The 12,343-nt window shown below is 46.6% G+C and overlaps 2 protein-coding genes across 2 annotated transcripts; both read right to left on the bottom strand.

Moving 5' to 3' along the window:
- Window positions 1–496: 496 nt before the first annotated feature.
- LOC124665479 (aquaporin PIP1-5-like) lies at window positions 497–1,769 on the bottom strand. The gene is made up of 3 exons (XM_047202888.1): window positions 1,103–1,769; window positions 851–991; window positions 497–751 (listed from the first exon to the last, which is right to left on the bottom strand). The coding sequence occupies exons 1-3, from the start codon at window positions 1,736–1,738 to the stop codon at window positions 656–658; spliced, it is 873 nt and encodes a 290-aa protein (XP_047058844.1). The 5' UTR covers window positions 1,739–1,769; the 3' UTR covers window positions 497–655.
- A 3,857-nt stretch (window positions 1,770–5,626) lies between these two features.
- On the bottom strand, window positions 5,627–7,866 carry LOC124662585 (B3 domain-containing protein Os01g0905400-like). Its single transcript, XM_047200402.1, has 5 exons — window positions 7,561–7,866; window positions 6,436–7,408; window positions 6,201–6,335; window positions 5,953–6,041; window positions 5,627–5,878 (listed from the first exon to the last, which is right to left on the bottom strand). Exons 1-5 carry the CDS (start codon window positions 7,864–7,866, stop codon window positions 5,627–5,629), a joined length of 1,755 nt encoding a protein of 584 aa, XP_047056358.1.
- Between the last annotated feature and the right edge of the window lie 4,477 nt (window positions 7,867–12,343).

Raw genomic sequence — 12,343 nt, 5'->3', positions numbered from 1 at the left:
TGAAGTTTCTAGTTTTCCCTTTTTGTTCTTCTTCATACTTGTCCTGTCCCTGATTTAAAAGACTCAGTTGACCTTAGCTTAGCTAACTATGGTATCATCCCTGTTTTATTGTTCCATAATGTTATGTTGCTGAAAATAGAAGAAATGGTTGTCATGTTATGTTGTTCTCCGAGCAACAGCAATTGTGGTCTCATTATCCATCTGCACTTGCAAACCTTCACCATCGAGTCAGAAAGCTCTTGAAACACCGTATCTTTTAATTTTTTCAAAATCAAAGGTATAGCAGTAATAGTTTCAACAGAGGAGCTCAGTCCCTCCTTTGCTATTAAGCAAGATAACATATCGTCGTCCTAGTAATTTCTCCTTGTGCCGTGTGTGCTACCTATGATGTATTGTTCAAGAAATTTATAGCTGCGTCTTCACTTGGAATAGTAACATGCTTGCAGCAAACATTTGTGAAGTACTGCCTTTCTTTTGGGAAGAAGGAAACACATGTACTGAAATTTACAGATTTTGCAGTGAAGACGCTGACAGACACGCACACACTCACGAACAGGACAGTACTGTAGGTAGATGATTACAGCGCGCAAAATGATCTGCGTACGCACACGCATCCATCACCACACACTATGCATGATGAACAATAAGATTCTGACTAGTCGCGGCTCTTGAAGGGGATGGCCCTGATCACCACCACGTGGTAGATGGCTGCCAGCGCCGCACCGATGAATGGGCCAACCCAGAAGATCCACTGCCATCAGGAGATCAATAAGATTAATTAATTAATTAGTCACTTGATCATAATCATTAAGCCTAAGTAGTGAATGATGGATGGAGATCATCATCTTACGTGGTCGTCCCATGACTGCTTCTTGTTGTAGATGATGGCAGCGCCGAGGGACCGTGCAGGGTTGATGCCGGTGCCGGTGATGGGGATCGTCGCCAGGTGCACCAGGAACACCGCGAACCCGATCGGAAGTGGCGCCAGGATCTGCAGAAATTTACACCCACATCAATTCACCAGTCCATCCCTCCCATCTGTAGAATTCAACTGAATGGTGATCGGCGCGCTGACAGTGAACTATATACAGACGACACTTACGGGGACGTGTGAGTCTCTAGCGCTGCGCTTGGCATCGGTGGCAGAGAAGACGGTGTACACGAGCACGAAGGTGCCCACAATCTCTGCCCCCAACCCGTCTCCCTTGGTGTACCCTGGTGCCACTGAGTTCGCACCGCCGCCGTTGCCCATGTACAGAGTTGTCTGGAACCCCTTGACAACCCCGGCACCACAGATCGCGCCCAGGCACTGCATCACCATGTAGAACACGGCCCTGGTCAGCGACAGCTTCCTGGCCAAGAACAAGCCGAAGGTGACCGCAGGGTTGATGTGGCCGCCAGAAATGCCCGCGGTGCAGTAGACCAGCACGAAGATCATGCCCCCAAAGCTCCAGGCAATGCCCTGGATGCCCACTGTGCCACACTTGGAGCCTGAGGGGTTGCCAACTACACCCATTACGGTAAGCACGCTAATGTAGAGGAAGAGGAAGGTGGCCAGGAACTCAGCAATGCCGGCACGGTAGAAGGACCACGATGTGAGCTCCGATGCCTCGAAGAGCGGCGCCGGGGGAGGCTCCGTGTAGTCCTTGTCATCGGTGCCCTGCGCCGCCGTGCCTATGGGCTGCCGCTCTGAGTAGCGGTTAGCGCCGAGGCGAACGTCCTCCTCCTTGCCCTCCATTGATGATGCTTGAGCTTGAGCTTAGCTTTGGTTTATCGGTTGAGAGGAGGAGATGGGTTTGTGAGAGAGATGAGGAAACGGAGTGGCTTTGGACTGCTTCTTATAGTGGCGAGCAATCATGGCCGCTCTCCTGCTTTGCTATGCATGGTGTGCGTGAGTATACGTGTGTGTGATGACTGGTGATAATCTTATCTTTCTTGGTTATTTTTTGCTGCCACTTCTTGATTAGTGGATGATGATGATAGGGCGGTTTGTTTTGGTAATTAGTGACCTGCTGACAGTGATGTTAACTAGCTCTCTTTATTAATTAAGTGGTCTATGAAATGTTTGCGGTTTGTTTACTCCTGGTGTGTCACCCAACCTGTCATGGAGTGGCGGACCTTGTGGTATTGAATGGTTTAGTCGGTTCTTGTTAATTAGCAGGATGATAAGATATGGTTAATTAGGGCTGTGCTAGTTTATTCACGTATAATTAAGTGTTAAGGTATAATTAATTAGTATCCCTAAAAAATGATATAATTAATTAGTAGGGTTTGTATACGGTAGGATGATTGATTTTGTATTATGAGGGCAGAAAGTGGTACCCTTTTTGTTAAAGTTGGTAGACACTGACAGAGTGGTCAGTTCCAGAGCTCGTCTAGCTAGCTAGCTGCAGTTTATAAGTATTACAGTATATTGTTGTGTTCTGCCAATCGTTTGTTTCCTCGTCTTCCTTCTCGCTCGCTATAATAAAACCTTTAATGACTCTTTTCCAAAAAAATTCCAGTAATCTTGGTTCAGCCAATATTACTATGGAGTAGTGACCACCTCTGGAAACTTACTTGCAGTAAGTTAGAGCATCTCCACTCGTCTCCCCGACGAGGCCCCCGAACGACGTTTTTCCCATCCGGACGGCGAAATTCGGCTCAGTCGCGCCCCCGGTTCCTCGTTTTCGTCCGGATTTGGCCCTTCATCCATCCGGCGAGCCCACGCCATCCCCGGTCCCCCGGGGCGCGCTCGGGGACTCCGGACGAAAGAATTTGGCGCGAAACGTCGTGTGGACCCTCGTAGTCGGGGACAGGAAAGCCAAATCATGTCGATTTCCCTCCAATTTGCTTGCATATCCCCAAACTCTCCCGTCGAATTTGTCCATTCTCCTCCTCGTCTTCCAGTTCCCGTCCTCGTCTTCTCGTCCACCATCGTTCTCCTCCTCGTCACGGCGCGCAACGAGTATGTGGAGGATGTGGCCGATGGAAGCCAAGCCGTCGAAGAAGAAGACGAAGAAGAAGAACAGCCAACTAAAGCCGCCGCCAACCTGTCGAAGGGAAAGAAGAAGATGAAGAAGGACTCGCCGCCTGCCGAACCGCGTATCAAATGGACGCCGAAGGAAGAGGAGTGCCTCGCCGAAGCTTGGATGACCGTGTCCATGAACGGCATAACCGGGGCCAATCAGTCGTTTGACACATATTGGCTTCGAGTGAAGCAGGCGTTCGACGAACGCAAACTCGTCGATCCCTACTTCAGCAAGACGAACATGAACCGGGGAGACAAGGCAATGGCCACCCATTGGGGGATCATACAGACGGCGTGTAGCAAATGGCACGGCATACAGGAGGAGATCGAAGAACGGCCGATGAGCGGCCACGACTTGGAGCAAAAGGTATGCTCCGTCGGCCCTGCATCACCGATGTTAGCTGTGCACCGTGTAGATCGTCGTGAGCTGACCCGTATCGCCGTACTCTTTTTCCCCAGCTGCGCCGTGCTTTGGACATGTACATGAACGACACCGGCATGCAGTTCAAGTTCCTGAACGTCTACGCCCGCATCGAGAAGTGCGAGAAGTGGGCGGAAACCCGCAAGAACCTCTCGAAGAGCAAGACCGAGCAGTACAACCCCGACGCTCTGACGGCTGGCTCGGCGGATGGGCGCCCGGAACTCGGCCAGAAGAAGCTCAAAGATCTCAAAAAGACGGGCAATCCCGCCGACGAGGCTGCGGGCGTCGTTCGACAAGTGCTCGGGCCGACGCGAGGACGCACGCCGCCGGGAGGGACGACAAGTTCGACGGCAGGTGGCGGGAGATGCTCGCCAACCAAGGCGTCCGGATCGCCCTGCTGAAGACGACGGCAGCGGCGAAGAAGAGGAACACTGACTTGGCGTTTCTGATTGGCGGGAATACGGATCTGATGGACGAGGAGACGAGGATTTGGTACCAGGGCCACCGCAGCGACATCCTCCGACCCACTCCGGCCAGTTCTTCATCGTCTCCGCCGGCTCCTACCTCGTCTTCCTCACCGTCTACGCCATCGACTGCCGCTGCTTCGACGTCGACTGCCGCTGCTTCGTCGTCGACTGCCGCCGCTTCGACCACGGCGTGTGAGGAAACTGGTCCGTCGGACACCGCCGTGCCAGCCGGGACTGCCGATGAGCCTGTTTCCGTGTAATTTCCCTCCTATCGCCGATCTGTGGCTGATCCTTTTGCTGGTCCTTTTGCCGATCAACTGGCCGTATTTGTAGCGCGGGACGACGGTTTGTTTGAATTTAAACTATGTCCGCCGAACTCCGGGTGGACAACTGGAAATACGGTACTCCCCACGACTTTATTTCGTCCAATCTGGCGGTTGTTTCGTCCGAATTTCGTCGTGGACAGGCCAAACGAGTGGAGATGCTCTTACATTCTAGCAAATTGTCAGTTTTGGCTTGCGTATTGCATTAATCTAGATGTAGCTGTTCTCTTGCATATTGCTTTGTGCTGATGCTGCTCTTGTAACGATTCCCCGAAGATTCTCCTTTCTTTAACTTTCTTTTAGGTTCATTTAAATTTCGAAAGCATGCAAAATGTGAATATGACAAACTCTGTTTCTTTCATGTCTAGCTCCTTGCTTATGTATTTTTCCCACTTAGAGGATAGGAATAAAGAAGTTTTAACCAATTGGAGCCTTCCTGTGAATATTGTAATGACTTTAACCAACAGAAAACACAGCCTATTAATCATTTTATCTTGCAAGCTTACTTATCCTGGCACACCCTCTGTTTGAATTGTGTTAAGAAGCAATTCAGGGAACTGGAAGTACAGATAAATTACATGGTTACTCAAGACTAGGACAGCTCTGTGATATCTTATTTCTGCCAAAATATGTGTTCCCTTTCTTGCAGTTTGGAAGCTTGTTCGTATCAACACATTTAAAGGTAAGCAACCCACTTTTCGTTGACAAAAACGTCGCATGGGTAATTGCAATAAACTTTTAAAAGGTGAAAAACCATGCTGACTGTATTGACACTCCTCTTTGTTGATAATGCTTGCTCAGTTAGTTTGGTAGTGGAATTCCACACTGTTGTTGCAGTTAAACATTTGGACATGGATTTCTAGCTGAGCATTAGTCGCAAGCAGTAAGATAGGTGAACTGAGTCACCGCTGCAATGGATCAGTTTACCATTCATATTCTTTGAAAAAGCTTTGGTGAATGTGAGAGATATAGTTAGCATGATCCAAAGCGAAATAACTTGTTGCATTTGTCTAGTTTCTTTATTTTTGGAGATGTACTCACTTGCAAGTTTCTCTTCAGTAAAACCATGCTGATCTTAATTAAGTTGCACTATGAGTAAAACCTTTACTCTCAGAGTTATGTTGATTTATATTTGATTATTTCTCGTTTTATGATAAGACTGTCTACATGCACACAACGGGCCACTTCATGGGCCTATAAGCAAACGTGTACGCATCCTAACTGTAACATGTATGTGTGTGCAACAATGAACAAATTTTGGCAAGATTAGTGCTAACATCAGCATCAGGGCCTCCCTTTTTTCTTGCAGACAGTGGACTAAATATGTCTACTAGTAGTAAGGATCCAGTTACAAGAACAAGATCAGTTTTCACCTCTGGCCATCTTACAAGCCAACAGGGGGCTACTACTGAGAACCGGGCACGCGCACACGGAGCGCCAGGTTGGAGTTGCTACTATGGAGCTCGAGCTCACAGGTGTCGCCTTCATTCAGGCCGTTCTCTGCATGGACGTCAGCCCACCCTGTAACCAATCCGCTGAAGCTGGGGGTGCACAGGTACAGCACCGGCCAGTGTCTCGTGCATGGATCCTCAACTACCAGCACCTTCCTCCCATGCTTCTTCCTTCTCGGGAGAACTGGCAGCCGGCAAGGAAACTCCTGAAGGAAAAACCACAAGTTAGCTGCCCTTGCCCCTTGCGTTGCAACGAGTGTACGTAATGAAGGCTACTCACCAGCCATGTTTGATCTGGTGGGGGCACCGCGACGCAGAACTTTCTATTGTTTGTTTTCGGACACTCGCTTTTCAGGACAAGGTTTTTGCCTGTTGTTCACCCGAGAGAAATTTCATGTTATCCATTTGTTGATGTACACATGCAATGAGAACAAAATTCTATTCGCAAAAAATAAAATGAGAACAAGACTCTTCAATCTAGGATATATTGTGTCGTGCCGCCAAGAGCTGGCAGTAGACATGTATTACCAGTTTGCGCAGGATCTCCTTGATTGAGTTCAGAAAGTTCACCAGGATTTGTGTCACCTGGCATAATTTCTGCAACATTATGCCCTGGATCCTCTTGCATTTGTTGTTCAATATCTTGCTTCGCAGAAGCAGCTTCTGAGACAAAGTCACCGTGTATATGAGTGGCTGCTCAGTAATCCCAAGTTAGGAAACATGTCTTGTCTACAAAACAAGTTTGATTAAGAACATATACTACCTTGTCTTCGTTCAACTGGGTTATGGTTGTCACCAGGTGGGGACAAAGAATACTCTCCATCCTTCTTGAAAGTCTCGACTACAAGTTCACTAGGAGGCACTTGTGCATCAACATCACAAGAAGATTTGTCTGCTCTAAATGTTGACAATTCGTTGCCTGGTGACTCTTTGTTGTCTGGATCATTATCAGCATCAGTACTTGTTACTGGTAGACCGGCGATCTCTTTATTTTCCAGGCAAACTCCCACGGAAGATTCACAATTCCATGAGCTCGGCTCTGCACAACTGAAACCTGAAGTTTGGCCATGGGCAACAGCGAGATGATTCATACCCGTTTCCACAGAAAATGCTTCTGTGTCTTGATTACAGAGATCAGCTTCGAATTGGTATGCATCAGCCGTCAGAAATATATCATCCGTGATCTCATCGTCAATATTCATCATGGCCAACGGCGTGCTCAGTTCCGCGCCTGTCAGAAAACTAGACCCCTCGCATTTCTCAGATTCAGTGTACGCATCCGCCACATTTTCTTGATCTTGATCATCGTGAGCTTGATCTTCATCCAACAGATCAGAGTCAGTACGCTGTTTCTTCTTACCGCATTTATCTTTACCGACGGTGCTCTTTTTGCTCGCTCTCACCGTGCCATCGCCGGTCAAGCTCGTCTTCTCCTTCGGCTTCCTCTTCCGGCTCTGCCTCTTGTTCTTCTCGCAGAGATACAGTCTTTCACAGGCCGACTTAGCAAAGATCTGCACGGCGAAGACTGACTTGGCGATGTGCGTGAACACCAGGAACTCGCCGACGGCCACGGCGTGGTCCAGCACGAAGTTCTTCCAACCTTGCCCGAACGACAAGCGGCCGCTGTCGAGCGAGCAGCACAGGCGCACCCGCCACCGGAGCCCGAAGGCGTCTTCGAGGTAGAAGTAGGAGCCCGCCAGGTCCGCGATGGTCTTGGCAAATGGCGGCGGTATCTCCTGCATGCATGCGTACAATATTTACAGTGAGTTTACATAGTCAGTTTCACCGATGGATCTCTGCACCATTGCAGAATGTACAGACATCAATCTGGTTCTGAACTTGTCAATGTGTATGCAGTAGTGAGTGGGGAAAATCTGTAGTTTCTTACCATGTTTTCAGAGAAGTGGCCCATCATGACCTTGAAGAAAGACGGCGGCGTCGCCGGCGGAGCCTTGTCGGAGGAGGACGAAGCGGCGCGGCCGTGGACTCGGGCGCACCTCTTTGTGCAATCCATGCAAGCCCGCTTCCATTGTTGGTCAGAGACGCTCTGCTTCCTCCTCGTCTTCTTCACCTTCCCGGATGTGATCTGCTCCTTGTGGCTGCCGAGTTTCTCGGCACCTCTCTCCTCCTGGGCGCCGGCCACAGCCGTGCCATCTTCTTGCTCTATCTTGATCAGCTCTACCATATCCACCATGTCCTTTGCTATGTGTGCGACATGCATGCAGGATGAATCAGTGGTGGGCACTCAGAACTGAAACCATCGAACCGAGAAGACAGCAAGAGAGAAGAAGGTAAGTGCTTCGCTCGATAATCCCGCAAAAAAAGACAGTATGCGTCCACCTGGATGCTCCTCGCCGCTTTGGGAAGTGAGACCTGGCTGCTCCTTGTTGGCATCTCGCCCAGATGCCTGAGATCCCTCCTGATCTGTCACTCGTCAAACAGCTGCACGGACGCACAGTCTCCCGTGTACTCTCTTCGTTTGGGTTTACTGAAGAAAAAAGAAGTTCGCCAGTTTTTCTGTATCATAAAACTTTTTTTTTTCAGGTCATCTCTTGGAGGAACATTTCTCCTGGAGCATCTCGCCGACCCATTTCCAACACAAAGTATATCTATTTTGGTTCGTTTAGATCGTTCCGCAGATAGAAATGAGGTTGCGTCCTTCACTTATCCATTTGGGTCAGGGGTACCCATTTTTATAATATTTAATATGTTTAAAACTTATTTAAAAAGGGTAAAAAGAAATAAAAAAAATAAAGATAAAAAACTCCTTGCCGTTGCTGGCGGTCAAGTCTTGTCGCCCTCTATGAACATGTTGGCTGTGCATTATTTCAAACTGTTGAGTTTGTTATCAGTTCGTGTCCACTTGCCTCGATACCTTAAGGGTGACAACTAGAAGAAGGCTATACATGAAGAGTGTGCAACTCTTCTCAAGAATGACACATGGCATTGTCCCCTCTTAGAAAGATAAAAAAAAAAACATAACTGACTGTAAATGGGTCTACAAGAGTAGGAAGTCGGTAAAAAGCTTGTCTTATTGTTGAAGGCTGAGAACAGCGCACTGGTATTGACCATAAGGACACCTTTAGTCATGATGTCAAGCTACAATCATTCATTTCGTGCTAGCCGTTGCGGGTTCAAAGGGATGGTGCTTTCACCAATTTATGCGTACAACATGTCCACATTGTGTTTTAGTTGGAGATCTATCTTGAACAACCAACGTGGTATGAGAACATCAGGTCTCACTATCATGTGTGTAAATGGGCAAAGCTTTGTATGGCATGAAAGAGGCTGCTCTTGCATAGTTCTCTCGGTTAAGTGCCAAATTTCAAGATAATTGCTTTACTTTACTTCTCATGTTTCATAAAGGGAATGTAATATCTTTGCTTGTTATGAGTTGTGACAAGCTCATGTGTACTATTGTTGTGACAACTCTTCTCGATCATCTTCATAATGATTTTACTCTCAAATATTTTGGGGATCCTCATTTCTTCTTGGACACTAAAGCACGAAAGATCAAAGATGATACATTAATTGATTGTATCCTAAGAAAATAATGCTAAAGAAATGGATGGCAATGCCAAAATGCACTTATGGAGTCCAACATATAAAAAATGATGAGAAGCTTTACTCACAAAAAGGTGAATCTCCAAGCATCGAGGAGTCCACAAGGTACATATGTATAGTTGATGCTCTTCGGTACTTGACCCTTACAAGAATAGATATTTCTTTTCTGATAAATAAGGTTATCAATATTATCATGCACAAATTTTAGATTATTGAATAGTAGTTAAGTCTATGTTGGAATTTATAAATGGTAGATTTACCTTGGTCGAACATTCAAAAATATAGTAGAATTCCTGTTAATGGGTTTTTTTTATGCAAATTGAGCGGGTTATCCTAATAAAATAATATTAACATGATGCTTTGCAGTTTTCTTATGATCTAATCGTATTCATGGAGTGCTAGAAGACACGACACAATAACCATAGTATAAAACTCTTGCATGTCAGAACTCCAAGTATTTGAATAAAATATTTTCTCAAGGAACTAAGAATTTGGACAAAACATGTGGCGTTGATTTTTCACTTTAAGAGAGACAGTAGCATGAATATCGCTCCACGTTCCTTTTACTCTGCCCCAAGATCAAGTCGTTGATGGATCCACAAAATCTTTACTGGTTTGATTACTAAACAAGCTCAAATATAGTTTCACCCACACGGGTTCGTGGCTGAGGGATGGTGTTGGAGTTTGTCATTGCTAGCATGTGTGCATGTCAGCTTGTAACATGGTTGGTTATATGTTTCATTTGGAGAATAAAACATTTTACGATGGAGGTAACATGAGTGGTGAAATTCAACCCGCTGCAAGGTCAACTAGCTAGTCATATGGTGACATGTTTTTCATTAATTAAAGAAAGAAAAAGTTGTGGTAACACAATCCGTTACCATAGTATAGCATATACAGTACAAATGAAGAATGACTTAAAAAGTAATAAATTTCTGTCGGTATGAGTAGCTCGATACGGAGCTCCCTTACGTGCGGTGAACACGCTTCCACAAATGGAGATGATGATCCTTTAGTTTAAGATTTTTAATTTACTTTTTAAACTGAAACCCTTTCGCATTTGTTATGTGGTATTGTGGCGAGGTGTGGCATCATCGTACTTATCATTTTTCCGCAGTATAGCGATAATGTCTTTACTTTGTTCGTGTTAATATTTTCTCTAGAATTTAGAGCCAACTATCAACCATGATTTTAATTTATTTAATACGAGCGTTATGCCAGAAACCTTGTGCCGTTGAAATCCTGTTTCCAATAGGAATCCAGCGTTATGCTTTTTAATGTCATCCACCTTATATTTTGTTAGGTATAGAATGATGTTTAAAGTTGGGCCCGGAATCCAAGGAGGATTTACAAACCGAAATGGAGAGAGTAGCCTACACGGACCGGGCCTTGAGCGATAACATATTTTTCCCTTTTCTTACACCTGTCTCTACCGGGCTGGCCTGTCATAGTCGTTTGAAGCTACATGGGCCGATCGATGTCCATGAAGCATCCCCGATCTCGACCTTTTTTTATCAGCGAACGACAGCAGTTGAAAGCACGGTGGGCAAAAAAACCGATGACCGAGACCGAACCCGAAAAGACCGAGACCGAAATGACCGATAAAATATTGGGTAGAAAATTTTATAGACCGAATTAAGTTTGGTCAATTCGGTCATTTTGTTCTGAGTAACCGAATAGACCGAACTGACCGAATATTACGAGATTGTCTCAATCTTTAGATTTTGTGATATGCGTGAGATGTGCTATTGTTGAATGTTCATAAACTTCTCTAGCGTTGTTACATTTTTGTTTAGATTGTTGAACATTTATTCGTGCCAATTGATAATAATATCTGCAATGAAAAAAAATCCAAAATACATCTAAAATGATGTCAACCTTTTACTAAATAATGTCTAGTTTTTGCGTTCACAACGTCGGCCACACTATTCGGTCATGACCGAACCCGAACCCGAATTATTGGTACCCGAATTTGTCGGGTAGTAAAAGTAACAAGTATATTTCGGTCTTCATTTTTTTCAGACCGAATTTGAAATAGACCGAAATACAAAAACCGAATTTTCGGTCATGACCGAATGCCCACCCCTTTGAAACTCAAGACGTGGCGCAACATCGTAGTGCACTCCATCCATAGCATCTGCATCACGCACACAATGATTTCGCGTGTATCGTCGCGTGCAACGAAACGATGAGTAAGATAAGCTGCAGACGCGACCACTCCACGTGAGCGGTGAGCACAGCTCGCACCTTCCCAACGGACACGCCTAGCTAGCTACAACAGAAAGCAAGCGGCAGCACACCGATAAGCTCCGATCGGATCCAATCCAACCGATCGACGCCCATCTTGGAAGAACACCAATCATACAGCAACGGAAGACGCACAGATTGAGCTAGCTCTGCGTTCGAGACGTTTGCCGTGCGACGCCCAATCGTCAGCGTCGCCGAGGCTCACACGGTGGCGTGGCGAGACGGAGACGGCTGTGATCATCGAGTGCACGAGTCAGTAGCCAAGGCCATACAGCAAAGCGTGGAGCTCATACACGATGACACAACCATCGATCGACGCCGCAGAGGGCCACGGGTCGCTACCTCGCCTGTCGCAATGCTCCAGAATCAAACAGATTAAGCTCACAATGGTGTTGGTGTGGCCAGTCAGGTCAGTGGTGTGGTAAGCGCTAATGAGTAGGCGCTAACGCCGCCGTAGAAGAAAAAGAGTGCAGAATCAAAGACGTGGCTTTATTTACTGTACATGGTTTCCACCGAAAACATCTTTCTAGAACAACTTTTGGACCAAATAAACTTTTATAAGTATTTCCGTATCAAGAGCATACACTTAGTTGTGAAAGGGAATCTAGGTCAGCATAGACGCATATATACGTAGTCCACCAAAGCAATCAACTAGATTGATTAGGGCGGCGGTCGATGGTGTTGTTTAGTCCGTGATCAGCTTTCATAGTGCGCAGTGTAGTGGTAAACACCGTCAAGCTTGTCCGCTTGCCACGGGCCTCTAGCTCCAAACGTACAGCCTAGGGCCCCGCCGGCGCCGGTACGGCCACTTCTCCTTGCTATTTTGGCTCCGCACGCACGGCGGCATCGTCATGTCGCCC

This window comes from Lolium rigidum, chromosome 6 (assembly GCF_022539505.1).
Source record: "Lolium rigidum isolate FL_2022 chromosome 6, APGP_CSIRO_Lrig_0.1, whole genome shotgun sequence".
Taxonomy (NCBI): Eukaryota; Viridiplantae; Streptophyta; class Magnoliopsida; order Poales; family Poaceae; genus Lolium; species Lolium rigidum.
The sequence above is the reverse complement of the archived record's forward strand: the minus strand, read 5'-3'. Positions and strand labels throughout refer to the sequence as shown.